Source organism: Thermobia domestica, chromosome 12, assembly GCF_964235325.1.
Source record: "Thermobia domestica chromosome 12, izTheDome1.hap1.1, whole genome shotgun sequence".
NCBI lineage: Eukaryota > Metazoa > Arthropoda > Insecta > Zygentoma > Lepismatidae > Thermobia > Thermobia domestica.
Genome location: NC_137465.1, coordinates 74,270,845 through 74,287,812, shown reverse-complemented (window position 1 = coordinate 74,287,812; position 16,968 = coordinate 74,270,845). Strand labels below are relative to the sequence as shown.

Here is a 16,968-nt window from a genome sequence, read left to right as displayed (position 1 = left end):
TATAATGTTCTTATATTCGCTTATAAACAGAGAAACAAAATTAAAAAAAAGTACGATTTGAGACGTAAACATCAAACGCAATGAACACATTCCATTATTACAAGGTTGAATTAAGATAAACTATAAAAACCTGATATATATATATATATATATATATATATATATATATATATATATATATATATATATATATATATATATATATATATATATATGTGTGTGGTATTGAACTCGTTTAGGTCGAAGATTTAGGGACATCAATCGCAATTTGTTGCTTATCGGTTAGGTAGTTCACTTTTTGTTCACCGGTGACAAGCCAATTTGATGTTTGGTGGACAAACATTGTGTGCAAAGATTTTCACGGGGTTCTCCCGTTTCCTTCCACTTCGTTCATTTCATTCATTTCTCCTCATCACCGTTTTCTTTAGCCTAGCCGGCATAATCGTGGTATGTCAAACTTAAAGATTTCATTTTATTTCCAATTCGATGTTTTCTTGCTTATATGCTACTTCAAGTTTCGGGTAACCAGACATTATTTCGCAATTATTTTACCAATAATAATAATAATAATAATAATAATAATAATATAACAGGTATGTTCATTGAAGAGTTTCCTCGGCAGTCCAGTCATCACATTTCGTTAATGAAATGAAATATTTCAGTTTTATATCTCATGGTTATGCCATATAGGCTAAAGGAGAATATGAAGATGAGAGTAAAGGAAATGATGGAATTAAGAAAGATGGAGGAAACAGAATACCGAGAAAACCCACGGGCACGATGTTTGTCCACCACAAAGCCCACTTAGCACGAGCTAGGATCAAACTGACGACCCACCTAATAAGAGATGAACGCTCTACCATTGAGTCACCACAGCCTCCACACCAATATTGTTCCATACAAACTGGCAAGCCAATAGTTAATAATTGTAAGGGAAGAGACACTGGTCGGCATGAAAATCCTCCCACGATGGTGAAAGGGTGTACCGGATAGATTTCGAGACGCTGATTACGAATATCTCATCGAGAAAGTTCCAGCACGAAAGTTGTAAGATTTTTTTTTTTTTTTGGGGGGGGCGGGATGCTGTTCCATAATTGACAGAAAAATCTTATTTTTCGTATTTAATATGTGTTTTCCGTGTTTGGAGTGCATAATTCTGAATTTTTATCTTAATCCAAGAACTGTTACTAGGCTATATCCCAGGAACATTCTTTTCTCTAGCTTACGACCCTCCGGAAACGTACCCCCTCCCCTTGGGTTGCAAAGATTTATTGTCGTTCCACACTGCATACACTAAAACCTAGGAGTTATTGACAGAGAAAGATTTTGTAATCAACTTGCGATCATTCGTCGGCTCTCTTTTGTCTAGACGACAGACAGATTGTTGAAAAAAAGGCGCCAAGACATACACACGTTGTTGCGTGAAACAAATATTTCAGTTTGAGTTGATCTTTGTGTTAGAAGGTGGTGTTACGCTGTATCTGTGTATACTGTAGGTGAAAAATATTTCTGCGTGAAATATTGACGTTTGTGTTAAACGAACATGCCGAGAACTTGCAGCAATTCGACAGATTCATTCTGCTACATATGTGGGGAAGTGATTTTTCAAGGGACAAAGTAGGCCATTGTTACCGTTCCTGAAGACAGCCGGTGTACTTCGGGTGTAAAATCGGCGACCAGGATCGCGTTTGGACTCCGAAACAAAGTTGTAACTCGTGCGCGCGTACTCTCACAGAATGGTTGAAAGGTACAAATAAATCGATGCCGTTCGCCGTACCTATGGTTTGGCGCTAGCCCCGTGATCATGTTTCAGACTGTTACTTCTGCCTGACTAATATAAAAGGTTTCTGAAAAAACATTAAGTATAAAATACAGTATCCTAACTTGGATTCCGCGAGAAGACCTGTGAAGCATGATGTTTATCTGCCTGTACCCGTACCACCAGACTCATACACCCTGTGCAATGTTTCATCCGATGAAGAACCTGCTGCTTGTGAGGATGTTGCACAATCTTCGAGTACACAGTCAGATCCCAATTATGCTCCAGTGCCTGACACTAATGAACCACATGTGATAAGTCAGGAAGAGCTGAATGATCTGATCCGAGACTTAAACCTTCCCAAGCCTAAGGCCCTGTTGCTTGCATCACGACTTCAACAATGGAATCTACTAAATCAAGATGTGAATATATCGATGTATAGAAAAAGAAAGGTGAGCCTAGTTTCTAATTTTACAAAGATGGAGATTTGGTGTATTGCAGTGACATTCCATCGCTTATGGGACAACTGAAGTTGAACTACAACACTGAAGATTGGAGGCTATCCGTAGATTCCTCTAGAATAAGTCTCAAGGCAGTGTTACTACACAATGGCAATGAAAAGCCAGCCATCCCTATTGCTCATGCTGTACATATGAAAGAAACATACGAGAACATGCGAAACCTATTGCAGAAAATAAAGTACGAACAGTTCCAGTGGTCTGTATGCGCTGACCTTAAAGTTACTGCCATCCTCACCGGCTTACAAGGAGGTTACACAAAGCACTGCTGCTTCTTGTGTCATTGGGATAGTCGAGCCAAAGATCAGTACACATCACAAAATGGCCGCCAAGGAAGCAACTGGTCCCAGGGGACATGAACGTGGCTAATGAACGTCTTGTGGATCCGGAGAAAATATTCTTATCACCCCTTCATATCAAATTAGGGCTCATGAAGGTCTTCGTCAAGGCCCTGAACCGGGATGGCGAAGCATTTAATCATCTCAGAAAACTATTCCCAAGACTCAGCGAGGCCAAGGTGAAAGACTATTTTTACGGGACCTCAAATCACAGACGTTTTTAAGGATACTACATTTTCTTCTAAGTTTAATGAAGTGGAAAGTGAGGCTTGGGAGGCCTTTCGAGAAGTGTGCAGTAACTTTCTAGAGAATCATAAGTCACCTGATTACAAAGATATTGTGGGCAGGTTAATTACTTCATTTCGTAACATAGGATATAATATGTCCCTAAAGTTACACTTCCTGCATTGCCACCTGGACTTCTTCCCTGAAATGTAGTTTGGGGGAGGTCTCTGACGAAACACGGGGAAAGGATTCACCAGCAAATAGCTACCATGGAGAGGCGCTACAATGGTAAATGGAGTGTGAATATGTTGGCAGACTTCTGTTGGAATGTGACACGCGGGACACCCTGTAGTAATTTTAAGAGGAGTAGGAAAATCAAGTGATACGTAACTGTTTAACTTTTTATGCAATTTTATCTGCATAATTTATATTGATATTTAAATTATAACGTGCAAACGATTATGGGTGGAGAATAGCATCTTTGGGCGGATATTGAAACATTCCCCCCCTCCTCCCTGAAAACTGGTACGTCCTGGAGAAACATGGGTTACGGATTCGAACTCAGGAGCTCGAAACCTGTAGGAATCACCTATTTTCGTTCGTGGGAGCGAAAAAAAGTTTCAGTTTGCCGACCAGTGAGATAGTTTAAAACTGAGGAACCACTCTTATAAATAGTTCTGGATTTCAAGTATTACAAGCAAATTGAGTCAATATGTTGCATAATGTACAGGAACAGAGTCACACTCCATAGCCCTTCAACCTCTGAATGCGGAACTGCACACTGGTATCGTGCAAAATTAAAGTGATTTTACGAACGAAATCACTATTTGCATCTAAACAGAATATATGTTACACATACTTTGATTTCTAAATATTATTTATTTTCTTGATATTGACTATTTTACTTTCAATACATTTTGTCATTTTCCATGAAGCTTTTCAAGTAACGAAGTTTAAAACAACTTGCACTATTAATACTGAGTACGCAATTTAATTTTAAAGAAAAATGACAACGGAAAGGTTCTTTTTCGATTACCTACAATTCCTTTTCTAATTACTTAAATCCACATTGTACAGATCTTCAATTAAAATTGCTCAAAGTTTACTTAAGAAGAGTTCCTTGAAAAAGAACGTAGCGTTCATTGCTAACAAATCGGCTAAGTTGCGCGTTCACTGCTAACAAATCGGCTAAGTTGCTAGACGCTATTACCAACCTTGAGAAATAGAACGAAACTTTAGCCAATTCTCTTTAAATCTTAAAATATGCTTTCAATTACACTGTACAACAAATCTGACGTCATGTTCTGTCCTTTAGTAGAATACAGGTATTTTAATTAAATCAGAGGTGCTAAACCGATATGTGAAGTCCGTTTTCTTGTAATACGTACTATTTTTATTAAAAGTCACATGACATTTTGTCACACGGACATAGGACAAGCATTTGCGTGTACAAACAAAAGGTTATACAAATTTCTATATAAATGACAATTGCGATCTTTTTCTCCTGCACAATAATTTGAACTGCAAATTCTGACCGTCCCCTTATTTGTCTTTCATTTCACTGCGGATTGTTAAATAAAGAAACTCACTCAGTTAATATTTTTGGAGAGCAGTGGTAGCAAGGGTGTCCCATTGAGACACATTCTTCAACTGAAATAACAATTTTTGAGCCTCTCTCTGGAAATTAAGTATTGGCATTGAAAAAGCATACCAAAATTTGGCTCAAAGAATGACAAAAGAGAGGTTGATTGAAACTTTATTTCAACTCATGTATCATAAAATTGTTTGCAATTACTGCATAAAATGTCAAAATAATTAATGTCAAAATAATTTTAAAATAACAGTAAACTAAAGCTTTTTAAAACATATGAGACACATCGTCGTTATTATAAATGTATAACTATTGATAGAAAATGTTTAAATATGTATCTATAGATATAACAATAAATATTGCATTATAAGCACAAAGTAGAAAGTACACTTTGGTATCCATATATATATTCCATATTTAAATATCAAGAGTCCGATTAAATTAGTCTAACTATCCACTGAGAGCTGATCCAATGCATATGCTGATAAGCAACTGTATCACTTCGTAAACTCATAGGCACTTCCGAAATAATTGCGAATTAAAGCCTGTGAAAAATATCTTGGCATTTCAGCTAAACGAATAAAACGCAAGCTCTGGCACGACGTTGCCAAGTGGTAAAGGCGTGTGGCTATGGCTAAGCAAATAAACTACAGCTTAATCAGGTGACAGGGGATAGACGTGGATGTGTACAAAATAAACGTGGCAATACGGCTGGCCTCTAATTTGCTAGCAGCATTTAAAGGGAACTTGGAGCGCCGCCTTCAAATGCCAAGATGTTTGTCACGCCGTTTAAAATGCATTACAATGAAACGACATAAATTCTAATACGAGTAACCGAATTCCAAAATTCATTTGTTTGTGTAATAAGCTACCCTGACTTAATGTAGGGCGAGAAACCTCGACAAAATCGAAACTAGCAGAAACGAAAAAAGAAAAAGGTAGGAATTATGCTTGTGTCGAAAATTAATTTACTATTTTTCGTTGATCCAACTGTATTTTGTGGATGATTCACCAATGAGATATTCCACTGCACAAGTAAAAAGCAAGAAACAATGTGCACAGCTGCAGAACCTAGGTTTGATTTACATCGTTGGTAGAAACACAGGTTAAGATTCTAATATTGAAATTGCCAATTAAAAAGCACACACTCAACCACATCTGAAATCGACTTAAAATTTTTATTTTTAAATGTTTTGAAATCTCATTCTTAGCAAATCAAAATTTCGTGACTCTTATAGAATTTCGCAGTCTTCCCAAATTTCCTGAAATTTCCCAATTTTCCAGGTTTGTGGTAACCCTGGATATCTTTTTACCTTTGTGAAATATTCGACATTCATTGTCATCGCCGCTTTTTCAATTACTGTGATTACAGCAGATATTTAAGCATCGCAAGAGTACGGAGTAAGTCATGGAATAATCAGAATAAATAACAATCTGATAGTTTGAGGTTCGGATGCTGAGTGTAAGACATCAGTTTAATTTCCTCAAGTTTCTTGAGTTTATTAGGGTCTTTCAAGAGGTATGAGGTTTTGTGATTTCTTGCTGCATTAGGGGTTCCTTTATGTACACTAATGTTGTGTAGTTTTGCCACACAATGACACACTGCTCCAACTGTTCAGGGTACAGTTTAGCATAGATGGTTTGACCGTCGGGAACGAACTTGAATTATCTATCCCCTCAAAAATTCTGCTCAAAAGATGCAGAGCATCATCTTGTGATCAAAATGACTGTGTTTGCCAACAGTTCCCGGCACTCAGTTCTTGTTTAACAATTGATCATGAACATTTCGATTTGAGAAAAGTATTCCATTTCGACGCACACTATTATTCTCTTCAGAAACCCAATTCACGTGCGTTATCCATCAAGGAATTTTTTGCACACATTCACTCGCACCTGTACTCAAGCTGGAGCTAATTTGCAAGGCAAAAGTCGGCAGGTCCAAGTGTTTTAGCCAGGTTGGTCATGATAATGAACTACATCAGACTGTGAGATATTAAGTACGCCTGATAACTTCCGAATGCTAGTCGTCAGATTTACTTCTATGTTCTGGCATACGTTTTCGGAGTCCAGGTTTTCCGGCTCCCTGACCTTGGCTAATCGGTGATGTTCTTGCAGTTCGAGCGAAATTTCTTGAACCATTTGGTTGCTAAACTGTAAGCAACCGCTCCTTCACCTTTTATACAAGTGTTTCGGGATGCATCTGCGACGTAAAAAAAAAAAAAAACTTGTAAAAAAAAAAGAGTTCGTGAATTAGATCTTCCACATGAAGTGGAAGGTTATCCAAAATTCGAAATGCAAAATTCTACCTAACAATAAATTAAATCTTGTCACTTTTTAGTTCAATTGCCCTGATATCACGTAAGAGTAATCCTTTTTAATTTCTATCAGCAAGGAATGTATATAATAGTGATAATTCAGTCGTTGTGTATGCTGTACGGCTTTGCCAAAAACACAAAAGTTTGTGATCCTATTTAAAGTGCTTTAAGTGGGTGGGCTACAATTATTTGCAACGTAATTAAAAGACAGGGTATTCACTACATTTTAAAATTAGAATCATGTATTTGAAGTTAATATTTAAACATTTTTTTTATTAATTTAAATGCATCTAAAATAATAGCATTTTAATGCAGGTTTTTGCAAACAGCATCGTTTTAGCAGCGGTGTTAGTATTTTAACAACAGAAACTCTGACCAAAGCTTAAAACACACTTTATTTTAAATTATAATAACGGTTTCGGATATCTAACATATCCTTCTTCAGACAATATCGAAAATAAATGAAAATATAGACATATATATATACCGGGTGCGTCATTTATAATGTCAAACCTTGATGACGGAGAAACCAAAAGAGAGAGAGAAGCGAAACTTTGCACGAAGCAACTATACAAAGGGGCACATTGGTAGACGTATTATTTGACATCACCGGATGAACAGTGTTGCCAACCCAATATAAAGTTATGTTTTTTTTAATGGAACGACCTAAATTGTATTTCATAATTGAATTCAACATTAAAAAGGAAGACGAAAGATATGCCACCCGCAGGTCAGTGTTGAAAACTTCTCGAGAAATAACGTTAAATATGTGTCACATTTAAACGCCTTTTGCACACACAGGGAGTGAGGTACACACTAGTTCTGCACAATAATTTAAATATTGGCCAGAACGGTTTAAATTAACACCAAGTTTAGATGAGTTCGTTAAACAGTGTTGACATAACAGGAAAGACAAAAGTCGAGTTTGGATATTGTGCAATAACTCGAAAAAGGCCATAAGTACATTACGGTTTAAAATTTATAGGACAATTTGTTATGTCATAAGAAGCATTCTCACGTTTATTTGAAGTCGATAAGTCAAGTACTTACCGAGATATTCGGAATTTTGTAAAAGCTGAGAATTTTGCGCTGTAGAAGTTGGTAACGCTGTCTCAAATTTCCACTTTTTCCCTCAACGTTGAGGAATTCGTAAAGAAGTGATCGAAACAAAATATAAACATTAATAAACACACACACGATGAAAATGAAACTTTTTCAGTACTTGAATTGACTAATTAAGCGTAATTTACTGGATATGAAAAAAAAAACGTAAGGAAGTAATAGGATTTCATATGACAAGATAATACAAAGACGTAGAAGACATGTAGGTACCTAGTAGCTACTTTTGCACGATGAAAATATTTATCCTCTTATAAGTTTGGGACACCAAAATCAAAACAATCCAATACTCGCACCCTAAACGATACGACAGGTGAAGCTGCTTTACTGTGACAAATCTGGATTGAGCTACGAAGGTATGTATCATATGTTTGAAAGATTTGCACATACTGATATGTAGGGTTACCAGACGTGTTCTTTTATGAGTACATGTACTGTTTTTCAAGGTATTCACTTTTCTACCCTCTCATTTTGAAGTGGAATATTCTTTTGTACTTTTTTTTTTTTTTTTTTTTTTAAATAATGTGTGACTCCTGACATGCTGAATACTTTTTCCATGTATCTGTTAACAGGAATTGATAACATGCTGGTAATGTACACAGTGAGTATTGGATTGTTTTGATACTGGTGTCCCAAACTTATAAGAGGATAAATATTTTCATCGTGCGAAAGTAGCTACTAGGTACCTACATGTCTTCTACGTCTTTGTATTATCTTGTCATATGAAGTCCTATTACTTCCTTACGTTTTTTTTTTTTTTTTTTTTTCATATCCAGTAAATTACGCTTAATTAGTCATTTCAAGTACTGAAAAAAAGTTCCTTTTTCATCGTATGTGTGTTTATTAATGTTTATATTTTCTTTCAACCACTTCTTTACGAATTCCTCAACGTTGAGGGAAAAGTGGGAATTTGAGACAGCGTTACCAACTTCTACAGCGCAAAATTCTCAGCTTTTACAAAATTCCGAATATCTCGGTAAGTACTTGACTTATCGACTTCAAATAAACGTGAGAATGCTTCTTATGACATAACAAATTGTCCTATAAATTTTAAACCGTAATGTACTTATGGCCTTTTTCGAGTTATTGCACAATATCCAAACTCGACTTTTGTCTTTTCTGTTATGTCAACACTGTTTAACGAACTCATCTAAACTTGGTGTCAATTTAAACCGTTCTGGCCAATATTTAAATTATTGTGCAGAACTAGTGTGTACCTCACTCCCTGTGTGTGCAAAAGGCGTTTAAATGTGACACATATTTAACGTTATTTCTCGAGAAGTTTTCAACACTGACCTGCGGGTGGCATATCTTTCGTCTTCCTTTTTAATGTTGAATTCAATTATGAAATACAATTTAGGTCGTTCCATTTAAAAAATCATAACTTTATATTGGGTTGGCAACACTGTTCATCCGGTGATGTCAAATAATATGTCTACCAATGTGCCCCTTTGTATAGTTGCTTCGTGCAAAGTTTCGCTTCTCTCTCTCTTTTGGTTTCTCCGTCATCAAGGTTTGACATTATAAATGACGCACCCGGTATATAGTCATTGTTATCAAAACATTTAAATTCTTTTAAGACTACAAAGACAAATATAGTTATTGTTGTACTTTTTTTTTCTCCTATTTGCTGAGGCCTTCAGCCAATCCCGTAAGTCTTCTTGTTTACTTTCCAACTAACACGTTCCGCCATTTTTGTTTCTTATGTTAGTATGTGTCAAAAAAAAAGTATCAAAATATTCTATAGACATTAGGGAAAGTAATATAGAAGAAAATATTTTTTTCAGCTAATGGCTCTATCTTAAAAAATTCAGTTTACTTCCAACATGAGGTAAATATAGAAATAGTACCAGAAGTGGCAGTTCTTCGCACAGGAAGAATAAGGTTTAATAAATATCAAATAGCAATTTGAATATTATAAGAATTTTCGAAATATTAGAGAAATTGATCCCATTTTCCTTTTTAAAAGAGCAATTTTCCAAAACGATGAAACACAGATTCCGTTACTTTCAACAAGAGACCACATATGAATGTCATATCTCCAACTCAAGGGTATTTTCGCATTGGGCATATTCCCAAAAAAAAGAAATACAAATTTGAATGTTGTTGACATTAACGCTCTTCTTTTCTTTTAGGAGTGGAATTTTGGAAAACACTAACAGTTATTTTTAGTAAGAAATTTATGTACAGACAGTCGTCTTTCTCATTTCAGGGATTATTGAGATATTCCATTCTTCGTAAAGGAATTTAAATTGTCTTTCCTCTCTTGGTACGTATTACGAAATATCCATTCTTATTCCTTGCTTTCGTGACAAAAGGTATCTTTTGTTCACAATACATTGAAAAAAAAAAAAAAAAAACTTATCAAAACTCTTTATTCAAAAAGAAAGAAAGAGGAATCCAGGCTTTCTTTGATTTCAAAAATTCCGCTTCTTAAAAGGGGGAGGAAGGCAATTTCTATAATATTTAAGCACATTTTAAAATATTCGAATTGCAGGCTTTCCTGTTCTGCGAATAACGGGGACTGTTGCTTCTATTTCTATTTTGAAACATATTGATACTGACTAAAATACTATTGTTTGCCAAAATAAATAAATAAAATTATATTATTTTCGACATGTTTAATTTAACAGAAAAACTTCATAAATATTAACCTCAAACTCTACCTCATTTATCTCTTTCTTTTTTTCCTCCACCCGATCGGTTCTGTATTTAAGACTGTCAGTCCAAATTCCTGGAAATTTCTCGAACTGCAGCAATGCACGTGGATGTACTTTGTTTCTTTCATTAGGATTTTACCGGTCAAAAACAAAAGGGTGTTCACCTTGAGATAGTCGCAGCTCCTGCTGCGCATCGGAATCTCTAATAAAAGCAGTTTTCTTTAGCAAAATAGAAAGGAGAACTTTCCCAGAAATGTAATTTAAAACCACCTATTGCAGTAACTAAGACGATTGGCATTACTTGACAAATAGTTGTAACACTGTAAATATCTGATCTGCTGGAATGCATATTTGTATTATTGCAATTATCGTTCCAAGTTTATCTCGTTTTGCTCAAAACACAGACTTCTGAAAAATTAATTATTTGTTGTCTTCTCGTAATGCCCATGTTTCTCTACCGTATAATGGAATTTCCTTTATTAGTAACTTCATCTGACTTCTTTCAGTAACTCTTCAGTACCTTACATAGCATGTCTTTTATAATTACAATTACAATCACCTTAAAGAACTTTCACCTTAAAGATCTTTTATTCGTTGTTTTCTATTTATTGTTCATATTACTTACCTTTATTAGTAATACTACTTAGGCATTGAAAACACCCCTATTCCTGTTGCCTAAACACTGTCTTGTTTACAGTATAACTGTCACAGCTTCGGTCATCCCAATTATGGCTGCTTTTATCTTTCTCATGTTTGATCCCAAATTTTCAGACCCTATACTTATGCCTTCTAACATTATGTTAATTTTCAATTCAGATTCAGCAATAACAGTTATGTCATCTAAAAAGTATATATACTAGTCATTCTACCTCCTATCATATCAACCTGTTCCCTAATCAAATTCTTCTTCGCAAATCTTCTAGATAGTAAATCAGGTAAATGGAAATTTTTTGTCGCATACCTCTTCTAATTTCACTATCCTGCATCATTTATTGTATCCCAAGCTTCTGTAATATATTTATCAAAAGTTATTCAATTCGAGCAAATAAAACACTTCTACGTCTACGAATACCTATACTTTATTCTTTTTGTCTTCTACAAAATTTTCTCCTATTATACTCGATGGTAGCTTATTGTATCTTTATGCTATAACTTCTTAAATCAATCACTTTCATACTTGAAACTGAATATTTGCTGCGTGCGATGGAAAACTAACATGGTACATTCATGAATTGTGCCCTCGGGATTCGTGTAAAATTGATTCAAATGCAAAGTTCTTTACGGCCCGATGTGTGTTGTACTAATTTTAGCGGCCCATACCAGCAAATTTCCATATTCATAAGCCTTCATATATCCGGAATTCAATTATGAACTGTGATAACGCTCGAACACAAAATTACTTTTATTTTCTTTAGATGAAACTAGACACGAATGTGGGCATATGCAAAACAAAGTGGATCAAATACTGCTTCTCTCACTCATATTATACATATCCCAGCCGCCATCTGATCCGCCATATTGGATTTAACTTTCGGTTTTTCAAATGGAAATAGGTGCAAGTGATACATCAAATTCATGTACAATTTTCTCGGAAATTTACTGGTGTAGTGAATTTAACCGTATCTTGTATCGTTTATAAGGCATTGCATGTTAAATGTCCGACACTTCGCGAATGCCTAAACTATACAGTTTATCTCTGTTGTCATAAACCTCTTCAATGTAATCTATCCATCTACTTTAAGCTGCATTTCGCTCACTAAAGGCTCATTTCCATCATTAGTTCTATATTATCGTAATTTTTTCCTCACTACCTTTCTATTTCCATTGAACTTATCCCTATATACATTAATCAGATTTCTCTAAACGTTTAAATTTCTCTCGTAACCTTTATGTGTATAATATACTTGCTTGTTTTTGTAAATTTCCCTTCTTCATTCGCAGGTTCAACTTCCTATACATTCTTTCCCCTTCTGCTCTCTTCTTTTATCATTGAATCTAGTTGTTGGTTGAGCGATAGCAAAAGCGTGTGGCTGAAGCCGAAGACTACTTTGACTAACAAGGTATTGTAGTTTTTTCTTTTTTTCCTTACTTTGAAAGTGACACACGTCAGTCGGCACTTTTAATCACACTAACCCAATACTTAACAACAAATATAGCGTTAATTCCTTCTGCTTATTTCTTTATTTCTTTCAGATAAACACTTTCACTATTGATCCATCTTCTCTTCTACAAAAAATATTTGGGAAGTAGCGTTTCCTCTGTTCCCCCCTCCCCTCAGCCAGAGACGCCCATACTCGAATCATCAGCAAGTTCTTAATAAACAGCAACGCACACTCATGCTGAGGATCATCACTATCATTTTTTTAAGATATAATTAAATTGAAAGTGGCAAGCTGCAATTAAATCGTCACGATATATTACTGTAGAAATACACAAATATTAATGCTCAAACCTAAATATGGTTACGGCTTTTGTTCTATTTTGAAGTAACTCAACTGAAATAGTTTTTAAGCTCCAATTAAATCATCGTAATAGTTTTACATCGGCAAATTGCCTGCACTATAGTGACACTACCATTAGGTAGGCAAGTGATAGCGCATGTAGCGACATCTAATAGCGTGGCTTGTTTTTATTAGGAATTAGCTTGACGTACTGAGATGTTTACCGTTTATAAACTGGATTGGACTGTACCGGCTCTAGCTCTCCCTCTTTTGATATTTATTCGCCCTTGTTACCTCAATTCGTTTTGCTACAAGGTAAGCAAAAATGTTCTTCCGTTTTTGACGTCCTATTAAAGGAAATCATTCTCATGATTCCGCTGAGAGAAAGGAAACGAAATGAAGCACGTGCTTGCCTAGCGATCGGGAGTAAATCTGACCATCAACCTTCAGTAATACAGACAGCTTGTTCGCGTGTGTGTGTTGTATGACTTTAAAGTGGGCCTGTCAGCTGCCGCATTTGCCTGGCATTTCGGGAGAATGCCGTGAACGAACGCACCGCCAGGCATTGGTTCTACAAATTCTATTCGGGAAATGTGAGTCTTTCGCGTGAACCATGCAGTAGACGAACCTACGTGTTGGATAAAGAAGCACTGAAAACAGCCATCAAGGAAAACAGTGGTCTAACGTGTGATGAGCTTGCAGAAAGGATCCATGATTCCGCTGAAACACAAGACTGCACTTGCATAGCGTAGGGAAGTCATACAAGTTAAGCAAGTGGGTACTCCACACATTGTCGGCAGCCAATAAGGAACAACAAGTTACAACCTGTTTGTCCGTGCTAACTCGGCACCTGAACACACCCATTTTGGATCGCTTGCTCGTGGTGACGTAAAGTGGATCCTCCCAAGCGTACCACATGTTGGTTGTCGCCACGGGACCCTGTTCCTTACACCTCAAGATCACCTCTGCACCTACGAAAGGTGATGCTCTCTGTATGGTGGAACTGCTGGCAAGTGCTGCATTAGGAGCTCCTTTCCCCTAGTCAGACCATCACCGCTGATCTACTCTCAGCAGTTGAAAAGGGTGTACCGTGCATTCCGGGAGGAGGAGCCAGCCTTGGTGAACCGCAAGGGTGTGCTGTTTCTGCATGAGAATGCCAAGCCATATGTGACAAAGGTGACCCGGGAGACCCTTCAGCAACTTGGCTGGGAGACACTGTACCAATGCACTGGACCTTACACCAACAGATTACCACCTGTTTCATTCCGTCGACAACCACTTCCGTGAGAGATCCTTCGCAAATGAGGGAGACCTGCGAAACGCCCTCACGGACTTCTTTGCATCCACGAACCACTGAGTATTGTGTAGCTGTAGGAAGGTTGGAAAAAGGGGTCTGATGCTGATGGAGATTAGTTCGAAACTAAAGGTACGTACTGTCCACTGTATTGCTTTTTGTTTATCACTGCTTGAGTACGGCAAGAACTTTTTTGGTTACCTTGTATTATAGTTTTCAAGATACTCTGGAGACATTTTCTCTTCCGATCCACCTCAATCTCTCGTAGACTTACAAACTTACATGCCACGTCTCCTCAGTTGGGGTTCCAAGAACTTGAAAAATTCGTGTTAATTGATCCAAGTCTGATTCACCTGGTAGAAAGGGAACTCTAAGCAGAAGTTCCGCCAATATACATCCGACAGCCCACATATCTACTCCAGTACCATATTGTCGTGCTCCGAACAGTAGTTCCGGAGACCTGAAATAAAATATTCTTTAAGTTTTCATGGAAGTTGCTTTGAATCCATTGATGTTATTTATAATTTTATAAAGATTTCTTACGTAAATCTTACAAACACACATACAAACACAAGCTGATGATTTCAAATAGATAAGATCTTTCACTTTTATTATTATTATTATTATTATTTTTTCATTTTTTATTTTTATTTACTTATTTATTTATTTTTTACTTGTCACTTGTAACTTTACGCTCTCCGCACAGAGAAAATAGGTTTATGGAAAAGATTTGGACCCCTTCCCACCTTTCCATACGTATTTGAATGAAAGGTTAATGAAAATTAAAACATAACGTACTCTATTTTAGAGATAAATTTTGAATTCTTTTATTCCCTTAGACTTGGCCCTTTAATCGAAGTGGCATAATAAAGCCAAGCTTGTGGTAGGTGCTAACAATGTTCCAAAATTAATTTCAAACATTTCAGCTAATTTCCTGTGATGCAATCACAAAAAACAGTGGCGAAAAAATATAGATGGGCCCCCTTCCTCAGAAAAATATAGAAGTGTTGAGAAACGCTAAGATAGATGTCATTTTATTTTTAACGAAAAAAAAAATCAGTTTTGTCTTACGATTATGCCGTGTATGCAAAAGAAAACTGAATGAAATGGTGGAATGAAGAAAGTGGGAGACCTCCCAAGAAAACCCACGCACAGGGTGATTGTCTACTACAAAGTTTACTTGGTGTGAGTTGGAATCGAACCAGATATTATGATTACTACGGATGGCAAAAGAAAAACATAATAAACAAGCTCAAAAATCTAACCTGAGATCCATCCAATGGTTGTGCATTGATAGCTTCGCCAATAGCAATCTGACCGCATATGAAGCTACCCGCACACAAACGCTGTTACGATACAAACTGAGATGTGATTCAAACAAAACGAAGTTTTGTTCTAATCTCACCACAAGCAACCGCAATAGCCCACAATATTAGGTGTTATATTGAAAGCAATAACTTCAGCAATTTGATTTTACTGTAGAGAGCATAATATACAACCTAGTATAGGTGAACTATGCACCTAACGAGCACCGAGAAAATTATTGAAGAAATTACAAACATGATTCAGTTTATTGCTTTTTATATGTTTTGTAAGCGTACATCTACATACTTATATTACGGTATAGGTTAAGACAAAAAAAAAAAAAAAAAAAAAAAAAAAAAAAAAATCTTCACAAGTAATTAAATACAACTTCTAATGCACATTTATCTAATATGCGTCCAATCTTCAGCAACGACGAGCCGTTCTTCACGTTTCTCAGACGAAGCACCGCCCACGGGTCCAGAACCCAAGAGTAAGTACTCTCAAAACCTTCGTTTCATTCAAATTTTTATTCATTTCGTCTGCACATGCTCTCATTGGCCAAAGCATTATTGTGACGTATAAGCAAAGTCTATGAGAGTTTGTTATCGCTCCAGTTCCCACGGATGAGGTTCAAACGTTAACAAAGAGTCATACTGTAACATAAAATGAAAGAAAATACAAAAATGAAAATTAAATATACTTCTTTTAAGTCCACTGCACAAAATAAAATGAATGTTCTAAAAATTGATTCATAATAAAGATCACTACAAAATGGCTTCCGACAGGGTGAATGACAAACTTCAGTTTTGATTCATTTTTATTCAGAACGCTGGATCACTGTAAAACACATTATGGAAAAAATGACAAAATAAACAAAATATTAAGAGTTCACTCAGTTCACCTGCGCATTCAAGGGTTAAAGGAAAAATAACTAAAACAAAAGTCAACTCGACACTAAAAAATGGAAAAATTAATATACATAAAAATAAATATCACTGTTTAAATCTATAAATTGACACTTAAAACTTACTAAATTTTTCACTCAGTCACTAACATTGCTTGTTCAAGAACACATTTACAGTCTAAGTCCAGTCATCAATATTCAATACATCAGTTCTCACATTATCACTTTTCACAAACCACCATTATCTGCTCCCATTCTCTTCCTATATGAATGGGGCTAGGATTCCTCCAGTGGAAAGTCGGTTCTGTTCTCATCCCATAAAGACAAATCGCTTCCTTTGATTGACATTTTAGAAGATCTTGTACACATAACGTATATGACAAGTCATGTAATAGATATAATTACTCTGATGAAGATAAAATGATGAATCCCCATTCCATTAATTTTAGTAGAATATAATACGTTGCTGGAGATTCGCATAAACTTGTTACAAATAATT

At 36.0% G+C, this 16,968-nt stretch overlaps 1 protein-coding gene across 2 annotated transcripts in view; it reads right to left on the bottom strand.

Moving 5' to 3' along the window:
• The window catches only part of LOC145666515 (cyclin-dependent kinase 7-like), a 155,985-nt gene that overhangs the window by 30,899 nt on the left and 108,118 nt on the right, over positions 1–16,968 (bottom strand). For both annotated transcript variants that reach the window (XM_081733802.1, XM_081733803.1), the window contains exon 6: positions 14,543–14,720. In XM_081733802.1, the coding sequence (XP_081589928.1) occupies positions 14,543–14,720 (178 nt within the window). The remainder of the gene's footprint in view (positions 1–14,542; positions 14,721–16,968) is intronic.